The sequence below is a fragment of the Anabrus simplex genome, chromosome 1 (assembly GCF_040414725.1).
Source record: "Anabrus simplex isolate iqAnaSimp1 chromosome 1, ASM4041472v1, whole genome shotgun sequence".
Taxonomy (NCBI): domain Eukaryota; kingdom Metazoa; phylum Arthropoda; class Insecta; order Orthoptera; family Tettigoniidae; genus Anabrus; species Anabrus simplex.
Genome location: NC_090265.1, coordinates 641094944 through 641109718, shown reverse-complemented (window position 1 = coordinate 641109718; position 14775 = coordinate 641094944). Strand labels below are relative to the sequence as shown.

Sequence of the window (14775 nt, the reverse complement as noted above, 5' to 3'; positions counted from 1 at the left end):
GGTTACAGAGTAGCCTAAAGGAGGGTTTTAAGCTATGTGGCTGCTCAAGGTCACAAAGTTCATACGGCTAGTCAAACAATGTGCTCAGACTAAAATGTAGAGTGTGTTCGTAATTTTATCTGGGAACAATCAAGTACAAATAAGTAATTGTCTGCATATACTTCTAGTTACAAAAAAAATTCACAACTGGACCTGAAATATCCTTTGAGATACTGAAGAATTCGACTAACAGAACTTCGAGTTATCGAAAATACATAACACATTAATTATATAGGATTCCGTCAGGAAACAAAAATTCCTTCAAGATATAAAAATTCCGAGTTACAGACATTCGAGTTATAGAACTCCATGGCTAAATGATTATTAGCATAATAGCTTTTGGTTCAAGGGGTCCTAGGTTCGATTCCCAGCCAGGTTGGAGATTTTAACATTAATTGGTTAATTCCTCTGGTTGAGGGGCTGGGGGTGGGTGTTTGTGCCATCTTCAGTATTACAATTCACCATCCTCAGAGATGCACAGGTTGCTTACAAGGCATCAACTCGAAAGACCTCTCCGGAGGCTACACGCCATTATTATAGTGAAATAACTTCTGCTGACACTGACTACAATGTCACTCAGTGCTTCATAAAACTTGTCTATTTCATCCTCATCTGTTCCCTTACAAGGTGAATACACTGAGACAATTCTTGTCCCAATTTCTTCAATCACTATCCACATCATTCACTAAATACTTGTCTAACAGATACTACCTTGCATACCTTCGTTTTTATAATGAACAGTCCCACCTGATACTCTGGCCTTCCTCCTTTGACACCAGGGAAACTATCAGTCCAAGAATAAGCAACTGTCACTGCACTCATTGTCCATTTGCATCTCCATCTTCAGGTTCATTCTGAACTTTGTGAACTATGTGGGATCTATTGGCTTTGGTTTGGGTTTACCATATTTTTTTTTTTTTTTTTTTTACAGGTTGCTTTACGTCGCACCAACAGAGATAGGTGTTATGGCAACGATGGGACAGGAAAGAGCTAGGAGTGGGAAGGGAGAGGCCGTGGCCTTAAGGTACAGCCCCAGCATTTGCCTGGTGTTAAAATGGGAAACCACGGAAAACCATCTTCAGGGCTGCCCACAGTGGGGTTCGAACCCATTATCTCCCTAACTGGATACTGTGATACAATGTTAGGTTTTGGTCCACCCAAACCTAACACTGTATCTTAGTTTTAACTGTATCAATATGGATCTATACGATGAAGTTCGTAAATTGTACTACTAGATACTGGCCGCAATTAAGCGACTGCAGCTATCAAGCTAAGTGGTTTGGGTTTATCTGTGCATGCACTAAACCATTCAGAAGAATCACACAATATGCAATGCATACAAAACAACAAACAAGAGAACCTTTTAAGCTGTTCAAATAAAATATGGATAATTTCTGGGCTTCTGTGCTAGTATGGGATTAGCAGTTGCCAATTCATGTTTCAAGCATAGGGCTAGTCACAGTTATACAAAAGGGAGTAGGGACACCAGATCCATAACAGACTATATCGTAACTGTTTTTGAATTCAGAAAATCTGTTAGGAATGTATGAGTATTTGTGGGATTTACAGATGGAACAGACATCTGATCTGCAGGGAACAAGTATCACTACACCTAGGATAGACAAAGTGAAGCCAGCCTGCAGACAGATCAGGGCAATATAAAATAAATGTAATTACAGTAGAACCTCGATTATACGTTCCCGGAACCTACGTTTTCCAGTATTATTCGTTCAAATTACGTGGTCCTGCGAGCATCCTATTTAAATCACGTTGTAAAAATCCTGCATTATCCATTCCTCGAAGAAACGATTGCCGGATCAACCGCACAGAAATTTCAGTCCCATCAACGTTAAATCCTCGATCACGCGTTTTTCAAGAAAATGTATCTCACGAAAGGATGGCTACGGCATACTTACGGATCTTGATGTTAACGTCCCGTCATTGCGGTAATTTGAGGAAGTAGCCTACTGTACCGTACTGGAACAGCGATCAGCGGTGAACTTGCATAAGTGACCATCTTAACATCACATTCGGGTGGTATTGTTTAGAGAATCGTTGGAAAAAATAAAGCAGAGTGTCCACAACAACTGGAAGGAGACAGAATGCATTTCTGCAGCTCTATTTGAAGATGGAACGAGTTTCGTCAAATGTTCGTACTTGCAAAACGTCTACGTTGTCCAGGGTTACATGTTTATTTTTTTTATTTTTTCGAGTTTATCGCCGAATAGGGTTTCGGCATTTCCCTCCGGGTAACGGCCACTCATAACGGTACTTATCGCTAGTTAAGTAGAAGCACGGTATTTCTCATGCTGCGGTACTGATCAAAAGTAGCATAGACTCACGGTGCTCCACACATTATGGTACCACTCACAAGTATTGGACGTCGCACAGACCTATGGTGTTTCTCACGTAATGGTGCCACTCATAGGCAACACAAACCCATGGTGTTCCTCACATAGGTGTAATAATCACGGGCACCAGTATTCCCGTGGTGTTCTTCACGCAGTGGGTACTAATCACAGGCGACGCAGACCCACGGTATCACCTCATATAGTGGTACTAATCACAGTCAACGCCCAAACCCGTGGTGTTCTGCATATAGTGGTACTAATCACAGGTACTGTAAACCCACAATGAACCTCTCTCTGCTGCTACTAATCACAAACGTATTGTGTGCCTAACATAGGTGTACTAAATCTCATTGTAGACCGTATTGGACATCAGATATGAACATTAAAACAAGAATAATAGTTAACACCACCTTTCCAATACTTATCTTTCCTTATATTTAGGAAATAAACATTACAACAGGCATTGTAAGATGGGACAGGTTTTGCTTAACAGTCGTAAGCATCATCAGCTTTCGGCCCTGTTTTACAGCCGGATGCCATTTTCAGCTGATGATGCTTACGACTGTTAAGCTAAACATGTCCCATCCTACAACGCCTGTTGTAATGTTTATTTCCTAAATATAAGGAAATATAAGTATTGGAAAGGTGTGGTTAACTATTATTCTTGTTTTAATGTTCATAGTTGTACTACTCGTAAGTAAAGGTGACCCATGGTGTTCCCCGTGTGATGGTACTAATCACAAGTAGTTTCATGATTCCAATTCAATCATCTCTTGGCCGCCCCTTTCAGTCGCCTCTTACGACAGGCGGGGATACCGTGGGTGTATTGTCCATCTGGGTAGTAATAGGATCCGAGTAATGGAATGTGTTAGGTGCCTTATAATTGGACAAAACCAGTAATTGCACCTATCTGTAAGCAAAGAATAGAAAGGATTGTGCAACAACTATGGAGGTATTTTATCAATCATTATACCAGGCAAGGTGTTCACAGGCATTTTGGAAAGAAGAGTGTCATCGCTGGTGCAGAGTGCTGGAAGAAAACCAGTGTGGTTTCAGACCACATAAGTGGCTGTCAGGCCCAGATTTTCAGTATACATCAAATAACTGAAAAATGCTATGGCAAGAATAGACAGTTATGTTTGAGTTTCGTAGATCTAGAAGATATGGTATCTTCTTCTTTTCCTATCTCTTTTCCCACACCTGTGGAGTCGCGGGTACGAACTGCGTCGCACATGTGGATTTGGCCCTGTTTTACAGCAGGATGCCCTTCCTGACGCCAACTCTATATGGAGAGATGTAATCACTATTGCGTGTTTCTGTGGTGGTTGGTAGTGTAGTGTGTTGTGTGAATATGAAGAGGAGTGTGTTTGGGACGGACACAAACACCCAGTCCCCGAGCCAGAAGAATTGATCAGAAGAGATTAAAATCCCCAACCCGGCCGGGAATCGAACCCTACACCCTCTGAACCAAAGGCCAGTACGCTGACCATTCAGCCAACGAATCGGACAAGAAAATATGGTATGTCTAATACATTTTGTACTCACAGTGAAATCCAAAAAGACAGGCTTTTCTGATTTGTAGTTAGGACAGCTGTGGAAGTACAAGTTGTATAAGCCTTCCTCACCTTCAGAAAGGACTGCCATAACAAACTGAAAGCAATAAATTAAAAATGGAATTCAATTACTACAAAAAAAGTTCATGTGCATTTTCTTCCTAATTCTAGCAGCTGTATAATAATAAAATAACACAGTTACACACACATATCATTCTATACTAATATTCTAAAGAGAGAAAGTTTGAGAATGAGTTTGTTATGGAGGGTAACCTTGGGAACCACTGAATCTATTTAAGGGAGCTCATACACCGCGAGAGTCGGTTTGCGCATACAGATAAATATTACATTATAGCTTCACTAATATGTAACATAGAATTACAAAAACTGACATACTGATAGTAGACACATAGAGATTTCATTTCATATATGAATGGGAACAGTGTATTAAGTACTACATGAGTTATTTAAAAAAACATATTTGTGACTTTTTTAACTTTATAAAGCACAAAAAACACGATTTAACAAAAAATACTGATCTGAATTGATTCTTTTTTCCTGTAAAGAAGATGCTTAAATCTCAAGGATGAAGCACTATGAATGTTATAATGGATATTGTTTTTAAAAATTAAAAATTTAACAGTTTTTTGTTTAATTTTCCAAGTATATCTTAATTATTTTAAAGTATAACTTCATGAACGTGCTTCATCGTGTAGAGATCATTAACAGGCATATTAATGCCATAGAGATCATTAACAGGGATATTAATGCCATAGAGATCATTAACAGGGATATTAATGCCAAGTTTCATGCAGTTATCTCAAATAGTTCCGGAGATATTGTGTTTATCCCTAAAAATAAAATAAAAACTTTCGGGAAAATAGCTTTGAAATTTCAACACTTCGTATCGACTTAAACTGTGCTCAAAAAGCTCCTGGAGCACATGTTTCACCTTCCAACTCAATGTTTTTAGTGTTTTTTTCAAATCTGAGTCTTCTCCGGGTTCTCCTTGGCTCCTTGGATGCTTCTCGATGCCTCTTCTCTGCAGATTTCACTCGAAGAATATCTCGCTGATTCAGAACAGTTTCTGATATCTTCTCTGCAGTCACATCCAGTTTCTGTAACACTTTTAATTTGCTAGCATTGCCATCATTGAATGGATTCACAGCATCAAAAGCAGCAATGCTCATGATTTTTCCTCCCCTACTGTTTGTGTTTTTGGGCAAATTGTCCACACTTCATTATGGAAGGATTCGTTGGCGTTTTGCCTAGCAGTTTCTACCAACGTAATGTTGTTATGGCAGACTTTACAACACAGGTTCTCACTTATAGCAGTATATAAACTAGGAAGATATACAATCCTATAACCAACATTATGTATACTATGCACAGTTTCTTCACTTGTCGGTGTACTTCGTTCCAGGCTAACCTTCAAATCATGCTTCCTGGCAGACGCACTATTTTTAGAAGTTCCAGGTCTCTGAAGATCACTGGCTTCATTATCCCTGTTTGTATGTTGATTTCCAAGGAAATGCCTTTTTTTGGACCTCGCCACACTACCTTTCTTTCCCATTGTTATTCCGAAATAATATGTAAACACTCACAATGATAACACACCACAAAGCTGCTGCTCACCACATGGAATACATAGGAACCGGAATACATATCAAAACAAGAGAAGATTGCACCTTCCTGTTCATAGTTCCTTGACTACACCCAAACCCGAACTACAGGCAGCTATTTTTAGTCCACAACAAATCTGCAATTGGTCCGGTGATACGAAAACAGTAACCGAGAATTTATACAGAGGACACTGACAGTTGATGCCACACCCACTCCATTGACAGATGTGCACATGGTCTCACGTAATATGCTATATCTCTGCCAAAATGCCGAATTTAGCTACGAAACTTAACAGACGTACTAAGAAAGGTACAGTCTTTCCTATAAATGGAAAAAGGAAAAAAACGGAAATTTTGATATCTCGCGGTGTATGAGCCCCCTTAAATAATTGCTTCACAAATAGAAAGTTTATTTCTTTCAGATTATTATGAGATATATAAAATCACGCTAGCTTCCTGTTTCCAGCCAAGGTGCAGTGCTGCATTTATTTGTCGGTTGTATTTGCCCATGTTCTGGAAATGCCCATTTGTGTGGTTCTTAGAATTCTCAGCAGGTGAATCCACAAAAACATGCCTCATTTCACTGCCTTCGTGACCTTGTTTCGATATTTTTGATGCTTATTCAGGAAAGTTTTTCCATGGTAGCAATCAAGGCAACTTAGAAAGAAAGGAGTATCAACAGGAAAGAATTGCAAATATTTAGAGGTTTGATTTGAATCTGATAGCTTCATGTCAGTAGATTTACTGGCATTTAAAAAAAAATCCTATGGTATCCTTGGTATCTCCAAAAATTGTAAACGTAGTTAGTGGGACGTAAAACCAATAAAATTATTACTATAATCTGAGTTTGTGTTTGAGCGACTGATTATAGCCATCATGAAGATGACAGGCATTTCTGGAGTGCAGGCAAATGCAAATGATAAATAAATACTGCACCTCATACAAAACTTTTCAGGGAGACCGCAAGTTAGGCCTAAATATCAATCTTATCATGAAATACACCGCGGAGAAGATAACCTTCTGAAGAGGGAGACCATAGCTAATTGTGAACTACACCACAGAGAAGATAACCTCCTGAAAAGGGAAACCATCCCTCAATGAAACCACCAATTTCTCACAGGCCGACACTTTCCAAAACACACACTTCACACTTCATATTTCCAATATGAATATACCGTGTATGTCGAGGGCCCCGGGATACAAAAGCAGGAGTGCAAACCTTGTGGCGGCGTACCACTGCAATCCAAGGGTTGCTTTGAAAAATACCAAACAAAAAGGAACTACTGAAGATCCTTAGCAGTCCCTAGTGTGTTTCTTTAATACAGTGACTAGGACATTGTTCATAACCATCAAAATATTTATCCTGTAAATTGTAAATTTTACCATTACTTTATTGAAAACAATACTATCTCTAGGGACAATCACGTGGATTTTAACTCGCCACTGATAGGGATGAAAGAAAATGTGGAGCAAGCAAAAGAAACGCATGTCTGGGACCCTTAAAAGAGATTACACTGCCTTACTTGTTAGAAGTTCTCAACTCATGAGTCAAACGTTACCCAATTGCAGCAGTCAAGTTTTAGGGAGGAAGGAGGTCTGAGATTGCTCTTGGTAAACTGTCAGAGTGTAGTAAATAAACAATTAAAATTCGGTACATTGATGGAATCTTATGAGACGGATGTGGTGATAGGAGTGGAATCGTGGTTGAGAAAAAGGGTGGGTAATACAGAAGTATTTCCAGAAAGGTATACAGTCTATCGTAGAGACCGAGGAGATAAAAAAGGAGGAGGGGTATTTATTCTGGTGAAGGGAACTTATTGTTCGCATGAATGGTTTACTGATGAAAGGGATGAAATATTAGGGATAAAATTAGTTTGTGATAATATGAAGGAGGTGGGAATTATAGGAACATATAGGCCTGGAAGAGAGGAAAGAGATATGGAAATATTTGAGAAAATAATAAATTATACTCATAAAAACAATAATGATACGGTAATAATTGGGGGAGATCTAAACTTGCCTGAAGTTGAATGGAATGGAGCTGCAAGTGAAGGCCATGAACAGAAACTGGCAAATAAGTTAATTTGGGAGGGAGGATTTACACAAGTAGCACAAGAACCAACTCGTCTCAATAACTTGCTAGATGTATTCTTGGTTAAACCATGGGAAATTGTTGATAAAACTGAGGTAATTGAAGGAATAGGTGACCATAAGGCTGTAATAATGGATGTAGGACTCGTACCAAAAATGTTTAATAAGAGGGTCACAAAAGACAAGAAATTATACAGAAAAACTAAAGTTGATGAATTTGGGACTTACCTTAAATCACAATTCAGTTGTTGGATAAGTGAAGGGAATAATGTGGATACATTTTGGGCTAAATTTAAAGGAATCATTTGGGAAGGAGAGAAGAGATTTGTACCTGTTAAGAAGGGTAAAATGACCTCAGACCCTGTTTATTACACAAGGGAAATAAGAAAATTAAAAAGAAAATGTAGAATAGTAAACAGGAAAATCAAAGAAGGTAGGGAGAATAGAGAAACTAGAAAACAACTAATGAGAGAACTGAATAGAGTGAAAAAGGAAGCAAAAGAGAATTATATGAATGGCATTCTACAAGAGGGTAATGACCACAAAGGGAAATGGAAAAAGCTGTATTCATATATTAGGAATCAAAAAGGAAAAGGAATCCAAATTCCTACAATGGTGGGAGAAGGGGGTGAACACTATTTAACAGATACTGAGAAAGCAAACCTCTTTAGTAGGGAATTCCGAGATTCAGTAGAAGATTGTCAGGACTTGGAAACCATAACAGAAGATAGAGAGGGAGAGACACAGAGGGAAACAAGAAGCTTCTCATTCACAAATGAAGATATTTTCAGAGAAATCCAACTGCTTCAGCAAGGAAAAGCAGCAGGAAGTGATCAAATTACTGGGGAGGTATTAAAGACAATGGGGTGGTATATAGTGCCTTATTTAAAATTTCTCTTTGACTATGTCATAAATAATAGTGTGATACCAAAGGAATGGAAGAAATCTATAATAATACCAATTTATAAAGGAAAGGGTGATAAAAGGAAACCAGAGAACTACAGACAAATCAGCCTGACCAGTATAGTTTGTAAAATACTGGAGTGTTTAATAGCAAAGTACATCAGAGGGATATGTGATGATAAAAATTGGTTCATGAGGAGCCAGTATGGATTTAGAAAGAAATTTTCTTGCGAGGCACAACTGGTGGGATTTCAGCAGGACATATCAGATCAGTTAGATTCAGGAGGCCAGTTAGATTGCATAGCCATAGATCTTTCCAAAGCCTTTGATAGAGTGGAACATGGAATATTATTAAAGAAATTGGAGGGAATAGGATTGGACGTAAGGGTTATACGTTGGATAAGAACATTTCTAAATTCAAGGGTTCAGAAAGTCAAAGTAGGAAATAATATATCACAGGAAGAGAAAGTCTGGAAGGGAATTGCACAGGGTAGTATAATCGGTCCGTTACTTTTCTTAATATACGCAAATGACTTAGGGAACAATATAACATCGAAAATAAGATTGTATGCAGATGACATAATTGTTTACAGGGAAATAAATAACATTGAGGATTGTTCAGAATTACAAAGGGACCTTGACAGTATCCAAGAATGGGTTGAAGAAAATAATATGAAGATTAATGGAGGCAAATCAACTGTTACAACATTTACAAACAGGAGCTTTAAAACTGAATTTGAATATACTTTGGATGAGGTAGTTATCCCAAAAGATGGCAAGTGCAAATACTTAGGTGTGAGATTTGAAAGTAATTTGCACTGGAAGGGTCATGTTGATGACGTTGTTGAGAAAGCATACAGATCGTTACATGTCATAATGAGGCTACTTAAAGGATGCAACAAAGAATTAAAAGAAAAAAGTTACTTAAGTATGGTTCGTCCATTATTGGAATATGCAAACAGTGTTTGGGATGCTCACCAAGAATACCTAATAAAAGAACTAGATGGTGTGCAGAGGAAAGCAGCAAGGTTTGTAACAGGGGATTTCAGGAGAAAGAGTAGTGTATCAGAAATGTTAAAGGAACTTGGGTGGGAAACTTTAAGTAAGAGAAGGGAGAAAAGTAGACTTATAGGATTATATAGAGCCTATACAGGAGAAGAAGCATGGGGAGATATCCGTGAGAGGCTTCGGTTGGAAAATAATTATATTGGCAGAACTGACCACAAGTACAAAATTAGAAGGAATTTTAGCAGAAGCGATTGGGGTAAATTTTCTTTCATTGGGAAGGGCGTGAAGGAGTGGAACAGTTTACCAGGGGTAGTGTTTGATCCTTTTCCAAAATCTGTACAGATATTCAAGAAGAGAATAAACAACAACAGAGATAATAAATTAAATGTTAGAGGGCATTTGACCAGTGCAGGATATTGTAAATAATAAATGTGTGTGATTAAATTAATTCCATCCCCTGGTCTAAGGAGTTTGGACAGCCCAAGTAGGGGACTGCCTGTAGGGGTGAAGTACAGTGGGGACTTCGAGGGCCCTGGGACCGCTACGGTAGCTGTGAAGGCCCTTCAGGAACTCTGAAAAGTGGTGGCAAAAGGGGCTCTGGTTAAGACGCAGCAGGTCGTTATGCTACTTAGGTTCCAAAATGGGTAAAATATAAATATGTAAATAAATTCAATGTTAATTTTAATCTTATACCAGTTGTATAGTATTATTAGACGTAATTTCACATACCGTACTGTATATGAGTTGACTATGTAAGATATTATAAGTAGAATTTTGTAAACAATATAAATTTATTAAGGATGATGTGTGTGTTTAATAGAAAAAATTATTAGCGTAAATTGTATAATATTGTATTCTAGGAAAATTTTCTTCGTCTCCTGTTAATTTAAAATTTAATGCTTGACAATAATGTATTTTAGTGTACCATTTGCCACCGAGGTAGACACCTCATTTGCAAATAAAGAGATTTTGATTTGATTTGAGAAGCATTGGGGGCATTGTGGATGCTCCCTAGCTACCCAGAATTAACCTGCTAATTGAGTAAAAGCTGAGGAGAGATATGAAACATGATGGAAAGGTTGATCAGAGGCAAGTTATTATTATACTGCTCCCTATTGTTACTAGCAGTGTTCAAATCAGATTCCTAATTCTGACCTCAGTGGGGGTGGAGCTGTGGATACTGCCAGTGTGTGTGTATATATATTCACACTGAAACACTATTTTAAAACTCAATGTCCAATAATGGACCATTTATATTGGTATTATTAAAACTCAAGACACATTTGAGTGATAAGACTATTCGATAAGAGCTTACAGATTACAGTGTGATAATTAGACTGTCACCACCATTAAGAACTAGAGCAAAAGCAAGCTTATCAAAATAAAAATTTAATAACGATCAAAGAAGAGCACAATGGCATTCTAGCATAAGTAAGGGGAGCAACAGCGAGGAGACATGACAACAAAAGGTCAAGGACAAATTCCACTTCACGCATACTGCCATCTTAACTTGTTCTAAAGTAATTACATACATTATATAAAAATAATAATTCTAATATCATAAACCAATAGAACCACCTTCAATGTATTTAAGACCAACAAGAGTTAAAATTTCATAACTAATCATTCTCAGTCTAATCCAATGACCTTCTATACGTCCTAGGATACGATGGAGAGCTGAAATTTTGCTCCAAGTCTACATCTCTTAAACATCAGCTGTGCTGGAATTCAACTCTGCCATATTCTACACAATGATGATGATGATGATCATGATGATGGCATGGCCTCAGCTATCACATGCAGGCATTTTAATTTCATTTAATTTTGATGTTTCATTTGAATCAAACAGATACCAGAGTAAACTGGATCTCCTGGACAATCTATGGCTGAGTTTTAACTAATTTTGTTGGGTAAACAGCAAACGTGCCACCAGAGATGTACAATATGGAGTGGCGAATCGACTTTCTTCCACTCTTCCAAATGCTAGGGTTTGAACCCATGAATTTTGGATCTGGAGAGAGCATTCTACCAACGATACATAGAAAGAACTCTCACATTAATGAGGAATAAGGAATCCATCCCACTTTGAGGTTGTGAAAGCAAATGTTCTTGATATTGTTGAAAGTATCACACATCACCTAACTCGCAAGCAGAATATTAGCTGCTATGAAAACACCTTGTCCATAAGACAAGGATTGAAAATATACTTTTAGGTAGTACAAAAAGCATCTCTTTCTGAATAGGAAGATGATCTATAGGAGACAGGAATTGCATTTTACAAAGAGGTCATTGTTGGAGTTCACAAAATTATCAAAGCAGACTTTTAACTTGCACCATAAGTAGCAAAAGAAAACCAAGACACTGCAGTTGGTCACAGAAGTTAGGCAATGAAGATGACAAATCAGCAGATAGTGATGCTAATGCAGAAACCAAAAGTTCACCTCTTTAGAAATGCTAGAAAAACAAAACAAATTCGATGTGCTGCAAGTTTCCTTCAACGTGTTTCAAACAGCAGTTAATTTATTAAAGAGGCTATCAAGAGTAAAACAAGAAAATTTATTTCAATGCTATTATGCAATGCATTATTAAGTAGTTAAACTAGATAAATGCTACAGCTCATGGAGAATTTAAACAAATTTTTTAACTCAACCAGTTTTCATTCCTGATCAGAAGTTAAATATACTCAACTAGTATATTTGCCCGCAGCTGGAATACCCATTCCAGTGTGCACCTCTCAAAAATTTGACAGCAAAATTTCTCAAAGACAAGAAATTATTGGATTACCAACAGATGCTCCAAATGCTATGATCTATGTACCATGCAGCCTAAGAGGAATTGGGATCTTCAAAGCCTGCATACAAATATATGCAAAAGGCTGACAACTGAAAAGAACCCATTATTACAAGCGGCTAGAAAGCTTCAAACCAAAATTACTCACTTTCTCCAGTGCTTGCCACTCAACGAAATGCAAACTGAACATCTTGATCCTAATGCTAAATCTATCTGAAAATTGCTCTGTGAAGATTCATTCAGGGACTGGACCTTGCTGCTATCTAAAGGAAAAGGAGTAATGCTTTTCTCACTGGAAGAAAGGCAACTCCTGGGTAAGCAATGAGAAAGAAATACAATATGGACAGAAGCGATTAAATTGATCTGTCAGCCTTAATATATCCCACTGCAGAAGATGCAATGAGTTTGAAACCCTTCCTCACTTATTAGTGTTCTGAAAATTAACCACCACAATGCAGTGCTTTCTTTCATCACCTTGAAGTCTATGAAGTAGTCAGATGCTTCTCCAAAGACGGATCAACAATGTGAGATGTCATAGTGATGACTGAGCTAAAGGAGCGGCTATGGTGATCGACCTGACTGAGAATTGAAGACAACGAACATCAGCAGGAACCATGCTGTTAGCAACTGTTGGATATTACCCCACGACATGACTATCTGTAGTATTCTTAAAATTTAAGTGAAACAAAGCTGAAAATCCAACAGATAACCCACATCCTCGATACTAAATATCATGAATCTGCTAACTAACAAAACAGCAACAAAATATAGAAATGATAATTTAAATAATGAATAAATTTCATTGCCATTCATTATTGTGTGTGAAATGATAAAAAGGCCGTTCATTTTGATTCCCTAAGAGGTGTGGCTATCTGTTTGATACTCTCTCAGTATACAGTCATGATTTTTTTTTTTTTATTATAGATTTTTGGCCTCTTTACACATTGCCTTGAATTAACCTGTAGGTCAAACAGAATTCTGCACACAATTTCCTATTCCCTGAATATAACAATAACACTGATATAAGAATATGATCTGCTTGGGTTCAACTGCATAGCTAACTGGGAACAATGCTGACACCTTCTGACAATAGTACTTGTGAGCACTGAAGAAGGAACTTTGGTCTTTGGTTATATCTTGAATAATTTTGCAAATAAACAATAAGAAAAGTCATTAAGGAATTACATTTAACTCACATTAGCATTGTAATAGTTGTTATGTCCATTAGACGTTACAGTGATTGGTATTTGTTGCAAAGAACATCCAGGCTCTCCACTTGCAGGACCACCTGGAAGAATCAAGCTCAATATCACTCAAGTCCCTAAATTAACATTTTAAGGGCACTTGGACATGAAAAGTCATTTTAAAAAATCACATTTTGATTTTTCACTTTTTTGAGTGAAGTATAGCTTTTCCGAATCCCAAAATATATAATACGTGTACGTTCCTGCAACAAAAGTGTATTTCAAATGGTTATTTAAATATGACGGCACCACTGCCTTTCCTCTCAGCTGTCGACTAACATTACATTTTCAAAAGTGACATTCTTTTATTTTTATGTACACATTTGCTTAAAAGCTATAAGGAAGACTTGCAAAAAGTGTATTCTCTAAAATATAAGAGATTTTTTTTGGAGAGCCCATTTTAACAGGGTACTCTTATTTTTGGATACACTTGTATAGCCTGTGTCATTTCGGAAGTGTTTTGGCCTTGAGAAGCCACTCTCGAATTGTCAAACCAAGCAGCTGCCATGTTGTCACATTATTTCAATCATTCAATACACGGCACTCCACAGAAAATTTCACTGTGTTAAATATCACTTGTGTTAAGCTAAAATATTTTTACTTTATAAAAACGACCACAATAGAAACAGCTTCCTATTTGATACAGACTGTAAGTCTAGTGCTTTCAACTTGCACAAAAAGAACTGACTTGTAAAGTACGGTTATATTTTCCGTGAAAATTGTATCTAAAATAACATCAGAAATAAGCATTTTAAAAATGTGATTTACTGCTACAGTATTTACTTCCAGATGAACTAAGAGATAGAGAGAGAGAGAGAGAGATGATATTATGCATGTAGTTGCATGTTAAAAAGTGATCCAATTTTGGTAGTAATGGGGAAAATACTTTCTTAGATATGAACCTACAAAATGGGCCTCAAACCATGACAGGTTTCACATTCAGGTGCCCACAACAACTAACACACAGTGGTTTAATTGACTTCTGCAGAACATGAAGAAATATTACACCGTATGTGGCAATCATAAATGTGACTATTTAGCAGAAAAGGATCTAAAGTAGGATTTTTCAGTCTTGAGATTTTTGTGGTTCTGAAATTGACATAAGATACTGAGAATTTTAAAAACAGTTAATGCTTCTAGGTACAATACTGCAGAAGATACTGTTTATTGGCTG

General features: G+C 37.4%; 1 protein-coding gene across 1 annotated transcript in view; it reads right to left on the bottom strand.

Moving 5' to 3' along the window:
• Window positions 1-14775, bottom strand: part of LOC136857246 (protein GPR107) — a 109124-nt gene that overhangs the window by 69782 nt on the left and 24567 nt on the right. Inside the window, exons 5-6 of the mRNA XM_067135739.2 lie at window positions 13554-13645; window positions 3936-4040 (exon numbers count right to left, since the gene is read on the bottom strand). Coding sequence (XP_066991840.1) covers window positions 3936-4040; window positions 13554-13645 — 197 coding nt within the window. The remainder of the gene's footprint in view (window positions 1-3935; window positions 4041-13553; window positions 13646-14775) is intronic.